The sequence below is a fragment of the Lutjanus erythropterus genome, chromosome 12 (assembly GCF_056507025.1).
Source record: "Lutjanus erythropterus isolate fLutEry1 chromosome 12, fLutEry1.hap2, whole genome shotgun sequence".
In the NCBI taxonomy this organism is placed as follows: Eukaryota; Metazoa; Chordata; class Actinopteri; order Lutjaniformes; family Lutjanidae; genus Lutjanus; species Lutjanus erythropterus.
This window is the reverse complement of record NC_139328.1, coordinates 613,702-629,128: the sequence shown is the minus strand read 5'-3', so window position 1 is coordinate 629,128 and position 15,427 is coordinate 613,702. Positions and strand designations below refer to the sequence as shown.

Here is a 15,427-nt window from a genome sequence, read left to right as displayed (position 1 = left end):
ATGTTTTATTGGCCTCATTCAGCCTGTTGAGGTTGAAGTCTGCTGAGCAGCAGACATCATCATCTTCATCATCTTCATCAGTCTAAATCAGAATCTGAATTATAATATTTTCCATTTGTGGAACAGAGTGAGGATTCACTTCACGTCCGTCCATCTGATCCTCTCGTCTCTGTCCTGTGAAACGTCTTTGTGTGATGAAAAAAACGTCCCAGTAAACGTCCAGAACAGAACAACGCCCCGGCCTGTCCCAGCACACACACACACACACACACACACACACACACACACACAGTCATGTCCTCTGACTGTGTGTGTGTGTGTGTGTGTGCTCTGTGAATCACATGTGAGTAAGTGTGTCTCAGTATGTGCAGCGTGTTCAGACCTGCAGCAGCAGAGGACTTAAAAGGAGACACTCTGAGGAGTCGGATCAGTTTTAGTTACGGATCTGATTTGTTCAGGATTCACACTCGACATGAAGAACAGCTGGATTTCACTCTGCAGCCTCCTGGCTGCACTTTCTGCCGTCCAGGCCACCTACACATACTACTGTAAGTACCTGAACGCCACACACTTCTTCTTCTTCTTCTCTTCTTCTTCTTCTTCTTCTTCTTCTTCTCTTCTTCTTCTTCTTCTCTTCTTCTTCTTCTTCTTCTTCTTCTTCTTCTTCTCTTCTTCTTCTTCTTCTTCTTCTTCTTCTTCTTCATCTTCTTCTTCTTCTTCACACACATCTGTAGTCAATATTAAAAGATGTTCTGTCAAAGTTCTAACTTTTAAAATCAAACTGAAACTTTTGAAATATTGAGTCAAAATTATGTTTTTTACAGTACGTTAAAATAATGAGACAGTAAACCAAAACTTGTCTTTTTAAAAATGTTATTATATTTATATATTATGATGAAAGAGAAGTGCATGTAGTAAGATAAGGGGGAAACTGAATTTTATCTTTTCTCTTTCATTCACCTTCACAGTATTAATTTAGAGCTTGTGACTGGGATTTAATGTGATCAAATACTCATCATCAGTCATGATTATATAACAGTAAGTCAAGATTATAATTGTTTAAGTCAAGACTAAAAGATGCTCGTTCAAAGTTTTAACTTTTCATCCATCCATTCATTTTCTGTAATCGCTTATTCTGTAAGGGTCGCGGGGGGGTGGAGTCTATCCCAGCTGACACTGGGTGAGAGGCGGGGTTCACCCTGGACAAGTCGCCAGTTCATCACAGGACTGACACACAGAGACAGACGACCACTGACACTCACATTCACACCTACAGACAATTTAGAGTCACCAGTTAACCTGCATGCATGTCTTTGGACTGTGGGAGGAAGCCGGAGAACCCGGAGAGAACCCGCGCAGACACGGGGAGAACATGCAAACTCCACACAGAAAGACCCTGATCCAGCAAATTTTAACTTTTGAAATAAAAATTAAACTTTTTAAGTCAAAACTTTGAAATATTGAGTCAAAGTTCAGCCTTTTTATTGTGTTTATGTTGAGATTGAAGGAGCTCAGCAGCATCAACCTCAATGAATTTAATATTTCAGAGCTGAGACTGTTTTATACTCAAAACTCAAACTTCTCTTAAAATCATCAGATTATGATGAAAACTGAATTTTATCCTTCATAAACTAAAGTTACCCTCTAAATGTTATTTATTCTGAGGCTGTGACTGAGATTTAATGTGAATAAATATTTGAAGTATTCTGATCTCTCTGGTTCTGTTTGTTGGATTTGTTACATAATCAATGAAAGAAAAAAGTTGTTTTTGATAATTCGTGAATCGTTTCAGTCACATTTTCTGCTTGCAGCTTCTTAAACATGAGGATTTTAAAAAAACTATTTTTCAAGTCTTTCCTGTTACGGTTATTTTCTTTATTGATTAATCTGAAATCTGACTCATGAACTTATTTTAAAGAGTTTAGTTTGATAGACTGCTCATTTTTAATCTTTTTCATTTTCAAATTGCATCAATTGTATTGATTTCTTCAAATTCTGTTTGCTTTGTCTGTTTTATGACAGAGAACAATAATGATTAGTATTTTTTATTATAGAAGGTTAACAGCAGAAAATGTTTCATGATAAAAAAGTTTTTGGAGGGTCGAACCCATAAAATTTAACTTAAGACGAGTAAAAATACCTTAAAGTTGAAATAAATGAAAATGACACAAATGGGTTGTTTGTGACGAGACTTCAGCTGCTCCGTGAAGCAGGGCGGCGCCCGCAGGTGAGGCTGCAGCCGCCGCCCTGCTCTCACCTGTGGAGGAGGCGAGGCCTGAACCTGAGCCGCCTCCCCCCTCAGGGAGGGACGACTTACTGCAGTCCTGATGAAAACACCTGGGAACATGATCCAGGTGTTCTTGATCTGGAGAGGAGATCATGATAAATATCTTAATATATTTAAACTGAAGGATTTAAAACGAAAAAAGCATGAAGTTTTCAACATTTTGACTTTTAAAACTAATCAATTAGTGGAGAAAATGATCAATAGATTGATCGATAATGAAAGTAATCGTTACAGGAAAGACTTGAAAAATGGGTCTTAATGTTTGTTTCATCTGTTTCGTTGTTTTTGTTTTGTTACGTTTTCTTTTTTTAAAATATTTTTGGGGAATTTTAAACCTTTAATGACAGAACCAAACAAAACTTTTCCATAAACTGAAAGTCTTTGGGCTGTTGACAAAACAAGTTATTGATTAATAATGAAAATATTTAACAGATTGATTGATAATAAATATAATCAATACAAGTGCGCCACGTGTTTGAACCTATTTGACAGAATTAATTAATCGATAAATCACTTTGAATCGTTTTTGGAAAGACAGAAAATGTAAAAATTCTCTGATTTCAGCTTCTTAAATGTGAATATTTTCTGATTTTTGACAGTAAACTGAATATCTTTGAGTTGTGGACAAAAACAAGACATTTGAGGACGTCGTCTTGGACTTTGAACAACACTTTCTGACATTTTATTGATGAAAAAAACGAATTGATTAGTGGTAAAATGATTGGCAGATTGATCACCAACTGAAGAACCAGTTGTGTAGTGGTTTCACTGGTCTGATCCACTGAGTTTGACAGGTTGATTTATTGGTAGCTCTTCATACGCTGCTTTGTTTCTGTCTGTTTACCATCTTCTTTTTAAATTTGTCACATTAACTTTCTGTCTCAGCCTGTGATGTAAGAACCAACAGTTTGTGGGCGTGGCTGAGTTTCCTCGGGGGTCAAACCTCCTCAGGTGTTTGCAGTTGCTCCCTCCTGTGTTATTATTATTACTATTATTATTATTAGTATTACATATTTTTACAGTGTTCAGGGAGTAATCCTCTCAGACACACAGAAACCGTCTTATAAAAGCCACAGCAGCTGAGCTCATCGCCAGCGGCGACGCTCAGACGAACATTAACTGCGATCACAGAGTGAGTCACAGTGAATCACAGGCTGACTGAGCTCAGGTGAACTTCGTCCCGACTGGCTGACACACCTCAAACTCACCTCACACACCCTCTCAGCACTTACATCAGTCTGGGTCAGCAGTGGATTGTAATCAACTACTTTTACTCAAGTACTTCAGTACAAAATCAAGGAAACTTTAGTTGAGTATCTCCATGTTATATATAACATTTTTATTCGATTACATTTGTCTGAAGAGCAGCTCTGTGGTGTTCCTTCTTTTACTTCAGTAAAGGTTCTGAATACTTTCTGGTCTAAATACATCAGCAGTACAACAGTCCTCTAAAAATCACGTTTAACTCAGGATTAAAACTTTAAAAAGTAGTTTTTAGACGAAGCTGTTTCAGGATGAAGCTGCTCTTACAGATGTTGTCTGCTGTCATGTTTTTTATATCACAGGGACTCTGAGAGGCTGCTGACGTCCTCATGAATCCACCACTATTTTATTTTAATCCAGATCAGAATGATCCCAAAATGATTAACTCTCAGATTTGGGTTTTTCAAAACCAGGACATGTGATCCTGATCCTTCAGAACTGGGATCTGGTAATCCAGCCCTCCACAGAATCCAGATCAGATGTTGTTTTTGGACATTTCAAAACTTTAAGGTGGAAATTTTCAGAGTTTTGATGCTAAAAATCAGGATTATCGTGATCCTGGTGGAAGGTGGATTCATCGTGGATCCAGGGCTCATGGGATGTTTTTAATCATTATTATTTTTCTTTATATTCTTTATATTTCTATTCTAAATAAAACAAGTAACCAACAAACTGATATGTTTAATTAAAACACTAAAAAAAAAAAACTCCAAGCTGCTGTTGTGTAAAAATGTGTTGGTGCAAAAACAAGAATTTCACCTTTGTTCCTCCAAAAATGCAGCGTGGTTCTCACCTGCATGGAGTTTCAGGACGCAGTGTTCCTCACTGCAGAGGAGAACATGATCAGAGTTACTGAGGATCTTCTGATCAAGACAAACAGCAGCACCTCCCAACATTTTCACACATCTGTTTTAATGAAATGTGACTCTGAAAAATCTAAAGACTGCAGATCCAGACTCTGTAATCCTGATCCTGTGGTATCTGGATTAGAACGATTTAATCTGAAAATTCTTTGAGAAACCAGGACAAAACCTACGAGATCCCGTCAACCACAATAGCAAAAGAAAAAAAAAGTGATTACAAACTGTGGATCAACTTGATTTAGATGAAAAGTTTTGGCGAACTGACCCCAGGCCTGATGAATATGACACTCAGATCCTCCTAAATGAATCCATTTCAGTCCAAAAAGACGTCTGCCTCCACCTGTCTGTCTTTATGTAACCTCACTACTAAACTCTGCTCGCGGGTGTGAAGTTTCCTGTCGTTGCCAACAGCAGCAACAAGCAGCAGCCTGTTGAAACTGTCAGGATTTAAAATGGCGCTTTAATGCAGCGGGTCAGAAAAATTCTCATCAGATGTCTCTGTGATGATCTGTGGGACGTCTCGTCACACGAGGCGTTGTCTGCTCTGGGTGGGACTCTGTGGAGTCTGAGGATTTGTCTGCAGGGCTTCAGACTGGGAGGTGCAGTTCTCTGTGGGATTTCAGAACAAACCACAGAACATAGAACAGCCTTCACCCTCTGTAAACATCCGTGACGCTCCGCAGCTTTCCAGGAAAAGAAAAACTCTGTCAGTCTGTGTAACAGCTCCCCACCGAATCCCACTGATTTTAATCACAGAGGGGAAGTAACTAAGTACAAATACTTAGTTACTGTACTTCAGTAGAGTTTTCAGGTTTCTTTACTTGAGTATTTACTTTTCCACATTTGAAGATAAATATCTGAACTTTGTCTTCGTCACGTTGTATCCATCAAAATCGACACAAAAGAGGAAACAAGACATCAAATATATCGCAAGATGAAAAAGACGTAACAAAACAACAAGACAACAAAGACACATAAAATGTAACGAGACAAAAAAGAAGCAAAAGACTTGAAGCAAAAGACACAAAAGACGTATTAGGTCAACAAAGATGTAACAAGACAAAACAATACAAAAAAGACACAACGAGGCACCACAGACAAAGACGTTGACTTTTTACTTTTATACTTTGAGGACATTTCAGAAATTGTATTTTTTTAACTTTTACTGCAGTAAATAAGTTGAATCAGTACTTCTACTTTTACTCGAGTATATCTGTACTCGTACTTGAGTACAGAATGTTTGTGCTTCTGTCACCTCTGATCTGATTCACCTTCAGATGTTTCCTCGGGAAAATTTCCACTTTTAAACAAAATAAACTGGACTTTTTTTCTGTGTCCTCCACAGCGATGGTACGCTGCGACTGTAACGGGAGATCTCGGTACTGCCTTCGGGATGCCTGGGGTCTGCACTGCGTCGACTGTCAGGGAAACACTGAGGGCCGCCACTGCGAGCGCTGCAAGACCGGCTTCTACATGCAGGGGGCGGGACTGAGCTGCACGCCCTGCCGCTGCAACCTCACCGGTGAGAAACCACGACATACAGCTTTCCTTACATGTTCTCAGCTAAACAAACGCTTCAGTTTTGTTACCAATGTGTTTCTTTCCCTGCAGGTTCTGTCAGTGCCACATGTGACAGCAGGGGGCGCTGCAGCTGTAAAGAAGGCATCACAGGAGACAAATGCGACCGCTGTCCAGACGGGCCGATCGGACCGAACGGCTGCTCGCAAAGGTGAAGAAACACAGAGTTCTTAAAATTAAGACCTGACAGATGTCTGATTTTTGGGCTGATAAAAAAATCCAGATATCGATTCATATCAGCTGATATTCTTTATACATTTCAAGTGCTGATAGAAACTCTTAGAAATAACGGTGCTAACTAGAACCATAAAGGTTTTTTCCATATTTGGTTCTAACTTGTCGCTTGTTGTGTTTTTCAGACGTCAGCTCAGAGAGGATGCTGGGAGTTTGACTCTCCCGTGTTTCTGTTTCGGTCACAGCAGCCAGTGTTCTCCACAGTCCGGTTACTCCGTCCACAGCATCACCTCTACCTTCGCCGACGGTAACCTTTCACCCCTCCACTTCACAATAAAAGACCCCTGACAATGCTTCGGGGTTCAATTTCAAAATAAAAGCTTGTGATTTTGTGTGAGGTGACAGAATGTGTTGTGTTTTCAGGTCCTCAGGGATGGACAACGGCGACAGCGCAGGGCGTCACCCCCAACGCCGTTCACTTCCGCTGGTCGCCAAAACACCAGGACCTGGAAGTAATCTCTAAAAACAGCCTGCCAGTTTACCTGTACGCCCCAGGTGAGAACAAACCCCGCCTCCTTTATTTTTTTCCCTTTCCTCCTGATCTCTTCATCCTGTCTTCATGTTTCCTTTCCTTTCCTTTCCTTTCCTTTCCTTTCCTTTCCTTTCCTTTCCTTTCCTTTCCTCTTGTTTGACCAGGTGTGTCTCACCCTCTCCTTCAGCTCCTTATCTGGGGAATCAGTTGCTGAGTTATGGTCAGAACTTTTCCTTTTCGTTGCGTCTGGACCGGGGCGTCCGACACCCGTCCACCAATGACGTGATCCTGGAAGGTGCCGGTCTACGCGTCTCCGCCTCACTGGGAGACCTGCGATCCATCGTCCCCTGTGGACAGAAGATCAGCTACAGCTTCAGGTCAGAAAGTCAACCTGCAGAAACTTGAAACGTGCTGCAGAATGTATTTCTTACGCCGATAAACTCCCCCCACCTGCTGCTTCAAAGTGGTTCAGTTTTACATGTATGATTCACAAAGTATGAATCTTCACATTTTCACGTTTACTGACTGGAGCAGTAACAGCAGCTGGAGCCTCAGTCATTGTTGTAAAGTGTAAAATCATATCTTCTGTCTCATGAACAGACTGGATGAGCAGCCCGGCAGCAGATGGAGGCCTCAGCTCTCCTCCTTCCAGTTCCAGACTCTCCTACAGAACCTCACCGCCATCAAGATCCGTGCAACATTTGGAGAAAATGGTGAGCTTCCTTTTTACTTCCATATTTTTACATTTCCCTTCTTCAGTTCTCTTTGTTCCTATTTTTTTCTGTTTTCATTTTATCCAGCCTCCTGTCAGAGAACTCGAAACACTGATGCTCCTTCTAGACGTCAGCTGTTGCTGACTATTTCGAGGGTGATCTTGATCTTGATTGGTTGAACTGTTGTCTTTACAGGACGTGGTTACCTCGACAACGTGCAGCTGGTGTCAGCGCGGCGTGGAGACGGTGTCCCAGCCCGTTGGGTTCGGACTTGCAGCTGCCCGCCAGGATACGAGGGCGAGTTCTGTGAGCGATGCTCGGCTGGTTTCACCCGCAGGACCCCTGCAGACGGAGCGTTCAGCCCCTGCCAGCCCTGCAGCTGCAGAGGAGGCAGCTGCGACCCGCAGACCGGAGACTGTTACTCTGCTGATGAGACGCCCGGAGACCTGAGCTGCTCCGAGGGATTTTACCGGGACCCCTGGGAGCCTCGGAGCTGTGTGAAGTGTCCCTGTCCGGATGGAGTGTCCTGCTCACTGGCTGTTGGCTCACTAGAGCCTCGTTGTGACCGCTGTCCAACCGGAACCACAGGTACGTCTCAGGATTATCAAGTGACACGCAACAATCACTGTAGTCAGGAGTCCTTCCAGATGTATCGCAAATTTTAACCGCATTTCAAAAAAATCAGCAAAAGCAAATGAACATCCACTACCATTACGCAAATATAAGGAGTCAGTTCATGGAGATGAGCAGTAGGTGGCGCAGTTTCTTCACTCAGACGAGCCTTTCATATGGAGACAAACGAGGGCCACATAAAAAGATAGGAGTGTCCATGTCTCAAAGATTTCTGCACAAATTTGAATTACAAATACACAAAACACTTCAACAAAACCTTCGTACCCAGGATAAATAAAATGTGTTAGTCCTGTGAAGGGACGCAGTGGACAAAGATGACTAACAAAGACATGAGGGAAACACACACAAGAAATACACAAGGAAGTAAGGTCAACAAAGATAGACTCTTTCAAAATAAAACAGGAAACAACTAAACTGAAAGCCAGAACCAATAAATCAATAATTTTGTGCCTTGTTTCCCCCCTCAGGTGCTCGCTGTGACGTCTGTCAGGAGGGTTTTTACGGTGAGCCTGCAGGGGGCGCCGGCGTGCAGCAGCCCTGCCGACCCTGCCAGTGTAACGGCCACATTGACACGAGTGTGGCGGGAAGTTGCGATCGCAGCACCGGTGAATGTCTGAAGTGTCTGAACAACACGAAGGGGTGGAGCTGCAAGGACTGTGAGCGAGGTTTCTACCACAGCCGAGCCACCGACGCCTGCAAACGTAAGATGACTGCTGTTATTTTCTAATCTGAAATAATAATAATAATAATCATAATAATCATAATAATCATAATAATAATAATAATAATAATGATCCATTAATCATCATCCAGTTTCAGCTTCTCTGATTCAGATTTCTGTGCAAATGGAAATGTTGCCGTGAAATAAATGTTTGTTAATTAGCTGTTTATTCTCACTGACGGCTTCATTTTAGATGTAAAAGTCAAAAAAACAGAAGAAAAGGTTCAATATTTTGGATGAATTTGGTTCAATCTGATCGTCACAGTGGATTTATGGATTTATGTGCTTGTTTGTATGAAGTTATTCCAACACTTTCACCATATTTGTGTTTGACAGCTCTTATAGCAGCACTATAAACAGCTGAACTTATTAACCCTTTCCTCTCTTTCTTCTTTTTGTGGAGCAGCATGTGACTGTGACGTTCAGGGCTCCGAGTCCAGACAGTGTGACAGTTCTGGTCACTGTCGGTGCAGACTGGGCTTCGAGGGTCTGAGGTGCCAACGGTCCAACTGTCCCGCCTGTTTCAGCCCCATCAAATTAAAGGTACAGCTGAGAGGACTCTACTTCATTTTCTGTTTGATTGTATGTAGAAACTTTGTGACAATTTAAAGCTTCTACAGGAGTTTTATTTTTAGATTTTGTTATATTTAAGCTCAGTTCATTTTCAGCCACACCGACAACAGTTGTAAATTATTTTCTTAACTAACTACCTGTGTTTCAGATGGACGCTTACGCTGCCAAACTGAAGGAGCTGGAGAGACTGTTCTCAAACGTGGACGGAGGTTTGAAACCAGCCAACAGCGCCGAGATGGAGGCGGAGCTGAGAGCCACAGAGACGCTGGTGGAGGATCTGCAGGACGATGCCAAGCGGCTCGCAGGTGAGACGACACGGTCACGGTGAAACGTTTCCCTCAGAGATCTGTCACTAAACATACGATGAATAAATGACTCGTCTGACATCACAACTCTGCTATCCAACAGGGTCGGAGAAGAACCTGCAGGGTCGTCTGTCGTCCATCAGCAGGAGCCAGCTGGCTGAAGGTCAGGACATCCAGAACATCGCCCACGCCGCTGACGACATCAAACAACTACAGCAGACGTACAGGACAAAGGTGGAGGAGGTCCAGACCCTGATAGAGGAGATGAAACGCAAACTGAACAAAGCCAAGACTGACATCAGATCAGCTGTAAGACCTGAGGGCGATGTACTTGTCACCGTATGAACATATAATCAGAATGTCCAAGAATTTAAAGGAGCAGGCCGCAGGTTTTATATCTGCTACACTGACAGCAAAGATGACGATGGTGGTGATGATGATGATGATGATGATGATGGTGATGATGATGATGATGATGATGATGATGATGATGATGATGGTGATGATGATGATACACCTGTTTGTCTCTTCCTTCCTGTTAGGAGGTTCCTCTTGGAGATGCTCCGCTGGGTCCAAACTTCCTGTCCTCTCTGGTGCAGACAGCTTCCAGTCTGGCTGATCAGTAAGTCCTGATCATTTATTGAGTTATTGATGAATTGATAAATGCTCCCATCACACTGTGTGAGACGCATGTGTCTTATTTCCTGTTTGTCCGTCCTGCAGACATCAGACAAAGGCAGATGCTGTGGAGCGAAGCGCCACCGCCGCCCTGAGTGACTCGGAGAAGAGTCTGGATCTGGTCCGAAATCTCATGAACAGAGAGAACAAAGTCAAAGAGCTGATCGGAGATCTGAAGACCATGTAAGTCACTTCTGTCTGTTTTTCTTAATCTGATGATGGCAGTAACGCAGGATTTTGACATCTCACTTTCCTCTGATCTCAACTGAGAAATGCACATGTGCAGTAACGATCAGCACTTTCTCTGGCCATGCTAGCATTGTTATCGTCCACCTGAGTCTGGCTGGACCAGGATGGAACAGACAGGGAGTACAGTACTAAGGTGGTTTTCTTGCTGGAGCTGTCAACTAATTAGGTGGCAAGCTCCACAGCTAACAAAGCTAACTAGCTAATGCCAGCTACAGATAACAGCAGAGAGCAGTAAAGCTACTTTAGCAACAAGTAAACAAGCTAAGAGCTATCTGTCATCTGCTAAACTCTGTAAGCTAAGTTGGTATTGTACTCTACTGGCCTCATGACATTTAATGACATGTTTATGACAAGTCCAAATGTGTTTACTTGAGGTCAAGGAAAATATTCATGACACACTCATAACACTGTCTCACTGTCAAAATCATCCACATATGACTGTTTAATGTCATGTAAACAAAAAGCTAAACAGCTTCTTTAAACTTGATAATGTCAAGTTGTTATAACAAAGACATCTCAAACAATTTCAACTTTGCATTAAGAGTGACATAACTGACCAAATAACACTTAATGACAACAGTTATAAACGTTCACGAAGACTTATGACAGTCTTATGCACATTTTTGAAAAGGAAAAGACCCAACTGACAAAAACTCAGCTGCAAAAAACCCCAAAGAACTCTGCATGTCATGGCTGAGTTCCCCAGATGTGTTCTGTGCTGCGACGTTCTCTCAGACGAGTGTTTAAAACGGTCAAAACTTCAGCATCATTTAAAACAAAAACACCCAACAAAGCAGAAGATTCTGGATTTTTAAAGGCATCTTGTAAAATGGGCGCCGGCTGTAAGCTAATGTTGGAACGTGGAAACGCTTGGGAACTCTAAACTAATGATGTTCATGTGTGTTCAGGTACGACCAGACTTCAGCCCAGGTGAAGGGTCTGGAGAACCAGGCGACCCGGCTGAGCAGTGAGGCCAAAGACGAGAGCAAAATGGCGGACGGCATGCTGAAAGACATCGCCAGCATGGAACAAAGCATCCCATCATCCCTGAAGGTAACTGCTGCTGTCACAACAAGGAGCCGTGACTTTAAGAAACATTACTATTAAGTACGTTCTCATTCTGTGAAGTCTCTAATCTCTCTGATATCCCATCATGCTCAGGAGGGGGTGGACGCCATGTTCGCCAGGTTGGGCGGTCTCAAGCAGGCAGTGGAGGGGGACATCTCAGGCTTTGAGGCACTGCAGGACAGTGTGCAGCGAGACATGGCTGCCACTGAGGACCTGCTGGCCAAGGGGAAGATCGCCCAGCAGGTACTGAAGGATTATGGGAATCCAAACATTTAAATACATCGTTCATTTCGTGAATTTGCCACCTTGGATAACTTAGTATCCTGTTAGAAAATAAGCAGATAACTTGCTAGCTGGGGGATAGCTGACCAGCTGGCAAGCCAGCTAGCTTCGTGAGCTATTTTGGCTGACTGCCCAATATGTTACCGTGCTAGCTAGCATGTTAGCGGTTTGCTTTCCAGCTACAGTAGCACTAGTCTGACTCACCAGCTGTGGGTACAGACGGGTTTCTGGTGCGCACATTCAGGGGCAAAATGACTTTGATACAAAAGATTGTAGTCCACAGTTGTAATCAACATACATTTTGCATGGTTTTGTAAATCCTTGTTGACTCAGTGATAAAAGTTTTAGAGTTGAGTCTAAAATCTTACAACAACAATTATGTCAGCTGTTTAAATATCAGGGTTCACATCTCCACATGCAAAGTCGTCACTATGCCAATGAGATTTGTAAGAACACACAAATAAAGTCCTTTCAGACACTTCATGTGATTATTTGGCACAAAGTTCAACCATAACATGAACAATTTTGATGAAAAACAGCAAATCAGCAAATTGAGGCACAAAGAAGAAATAAGTAGAATAAAAATCATCTAATTTTTCTCATACAGACCGTAGAAGTAAAAACACAGACCTGTCCCACGTCTGGTCTTAGTTGAATGTTGATGTGGTTCATCTCTGCAGGGTTTTGACAAGCTGCTGGACAGAGTCAACGTCGCCAAGGCCGACACCGAAGGCGCTCTGCAACGCATCAACAGCAACACGGACGAGCTGGATGACGCCCTGAACACCCTGAAAGGTAGAGACACTGACTGACTCTGTTTTCTCTGAAATCAAACTAAAAGCACTGGACTGAACGTGACTCCTCATCCTCTCCGCAGGGTTCGATCAACAGATCGACAGCAGCAAAGCTCTGGCTGACGCTGCCATCAAGCGCCTTCCTGGCATCAACGCCACCATCCAGCAGGCTGTCAGCAACAACGGTGAGACACTATCCATCCTGGGAGACGTGACTAATAATTATGACAGCGCGCTGGGAACCATCAATGTGCTGGAGAACCTGGTCAACAGTCTGGAGGTAAGAATCCATCATCAACACTCTTACAAAATGGAGAGCAAATTACCAGAGATGATTAAGACTTTGACAAGATGAGAGGCGGTGTCTGAGGAGGAGATGTGTGTGTCCAACAGTGCCAACACTGTAATAACAAATATACAACAAAAATGATTCAGAATACCATATTTCCTCAAATAAAAGCAGGGTCCCAAATACAGGCCTGGGTTGGATAAACCTCATGTTTATTTCCAACACCTCCTCGTTCTGGAGTTCGCAACTTAAACGTTCTCTCTGGTCCTGTGTTTGCGGCAGGCGCTTTGACACTAACTGTTCACAAAAACTGGCTTGGTTCCAGTGTTTGATCTCGGTTCTGTGCTGACTGCGTGTCTTCTCTACTGTCTTCAGGGAACGTTTGGCTCTTTGCCGTCTCATGCTGGTCTGCTGAACGAAGCCACCAAACTGAACAAGGACTCGATGGATCTGAGGACAAAGGCCAACGGTGCAGCCAGAGAGCTGAACTTGGAGCTGGACACTGCCGGGAGGCTGGAGGGTGACGCTGAGCAGGTAACTCATAGATATTATAATAGTAACTGAGTATATTTACTCAAGTACTGTACTTAAATACAATTTTGAGGTACTTCCACCTTACTTTCATGCCATTATTTAACTGCTACTCCCTCAGCTTTGCACACAAAACATATGAAGAGTTTATAAAATATGCTATAAATTTAACTACCCAAGAGTCAATACAAACGATCAGTTGATTAAATAACATTTGAAGTGTATTTGTTGTACTTTTACTGTAGTAAAGGCTCTGAACACTTCCTCCATCACTGTAAGACTCATGTACAAAGGCACTAAGTTAATGATGTGAATGTTTCCTCTGCAGGCTGCTGCTGGAGCAGCTGCAGCTTTCGACAACGCCAGACGGACGAGAGCCGCTGTGGGGAAAACTCTGCAGGACATCAACAGTCTGCTGGCGAACATGAGTGAGTAAAACTCTTCGCTTTATCAAACAGAACAGCTGCTCTGTGCTGTCGTCTTTCTTCTTTTCTCCTTGTTTCCTGGAACGAGTCAGACACTGATGAGTCTCTTGTATTCTTCTCAGACCAGCCCGGCGTCGTGGATGAGGACCGTCTGAAGCAGCTGGAGGACGATCTGGCCGACGCTCAGAAGGACGTGGAGGGGAGGCTGCGGCCTCGTCTCAGGGACATGGAGGAGCAGGAGGCCGCTCAGAGGCGCCGGCTCAACGGCATCAACGTGGACATCGACACCATCCTGGGAGACATCGCTAACCTGGAGGACATCCTGAGGGCCGTCCCCAGGGGCTGCTACAACAGCCCGCCCATCGAGGAGGCCTGAGGACCGCCGAGAGACACGTCACCGTCTCTGCTGCCAGGTCCTTGTCCACCATACAACTAACTTCTGAGTGTTCCTAAATAAATATGTTATTGTGAAAAAAGTATTAGCATCTTTATAAAATTGTTTCTTTTGCATCAAACATGATTTTCCTTTGCACTGTTGCACAAAAGTACCACTGATGACCATCTTTGTCTTCATCGACACATGTAAGAAATAACCATTGACCTTCTGAGTGGACGGACGCTGTTTATATGCCACTCTATTATTTCTTTGTGTTAATATTTCTGATAATGATGTGATGTATGTGAGTGTGTGGATGTAAAAGTATTCTATTTATAACTGTACATACAGTACATCTGTTTTTTTAAAAAAATCTTTTTAAATTCAGTGTTTGTGTTTGTTCTGCTGTCGGTGACGAAGCCGACCAGCAGACATATTTATATGTAACTGCTTCTAAATAAAATCTGCTGCACTGTTTTCTAATTTACAAGAAGTTTTAGTCTCATCATTGATCACTTTGATCGTATTTATGTACAACCGCAATTCTAAAAAAGTTGTGAAAAAGTTGTGAATGAAAAGATTTGCAAACCTATATGTCACGGTGTTGGATTTTGGTGGTTTATTTCCTGTTTTATTTTGGTAGTTTCTAGTCCTCCCTCGTGTGTCCTGTTTTTACTTCCTGTCTCTGTTCTGTTTTCCCGCCCTTTGTGTTCACTAATGATTTTCACCTGTCTGACTGCCCTCACCTGTGTCTTGTTTTCCTTCCCCTTCCTAGTGTATTTAATCCTGTGTCTTGTCCTCTTTCCTTTGTTGGTTCTTCACTTTCACTCTCGCCCTCTCGTCTCGTCTCGTCTCGTCTCGTCTCGTCTCGTCTCGGTCAGTGTTTTCCAGTGTTTTTGACTCATGGACTTTTTTTTTTTCTCCCTGCCTGTTTTCAGATTCTCACGCATGTAAGTTTTGTTTTTTGGTCTTGAGTTTATTAAATATGTTTTTGAACTGCTCTCCTCTGCCTCCTGCGTTGTCTGCGTTTGGGTCCAACCCTTTTCCTGAGTCCACCACAACACTATATTCAGTTGAATTCATCACAAAGACA

General features: G+C 42.8%; 1 protein-coding gene across 1 annotated transcript; it reads left to right on the top strand.

The window, feature by feature from the left end:
* Positions 1-349: 349 nt before the first annotated feature.
* Positions 350-14,827, top strand: lamc2 (laminin, gamma 2). Its single transcript, XM_084732841.1, has 21 exons — positions 350-548; positions 5,759-5,935; positions 6,025-6,142; positions 6,351-6,472; positions 6,589-6,720; positions 6,885-7,074; positions 7,298-7,410; positions 7,606-7,998; positions 8,511-8,744; positions 9,171-9,307; positions 9,486-9,642; positions 9,746-9,951; positions 10,185-10,264; positions 10,366-10,503; positions 11,478-11,622; positions 11,731-11,880; positions 12,600-12,714; positions 12,797-12,993; positions 13,378-13,536; positions 13,862-13,961; positions 14,081-14,827. Exons 1-21 carry the CDS (start codon positions 473-475, stop codon positions 14,332-14,334), a joined length of 3,393 nt encoding a protein of 1,130 aa, XP_084588967.1. The 5' UTR covers positions 350-472; the 3' UTR covers positions 14,335-14,827.
* The last annotated feature ends 600 nt before the right edge of the window (positions 14,828-15,427 follow it).

Excerpts from the sequence above, each read along its gene's own strand:
- lamc2 (XM_084732841.1), top strand. The coding sequence starts at position 473 with ATGAAGAACAGCTGGATTTCACTCTGCAGCCTCCTGGCTGCACTTTCT. Across the intron at positions 6,473-6,588 it reads CACCTCTACCTTCGCCGACG|GTCCTCAGGGATGGACAACG; the intron begins GTAACCTTTCAC and ends TTGTGTTTTCAG. Across the intron at positions 9,643-9,745 it reads CGATGCCAAGCGGCTCGCAG|GGTCGGAGAAGAACCTGCAG; the intron begins GTGAGACGACAC and ends GCTATCCAACAG.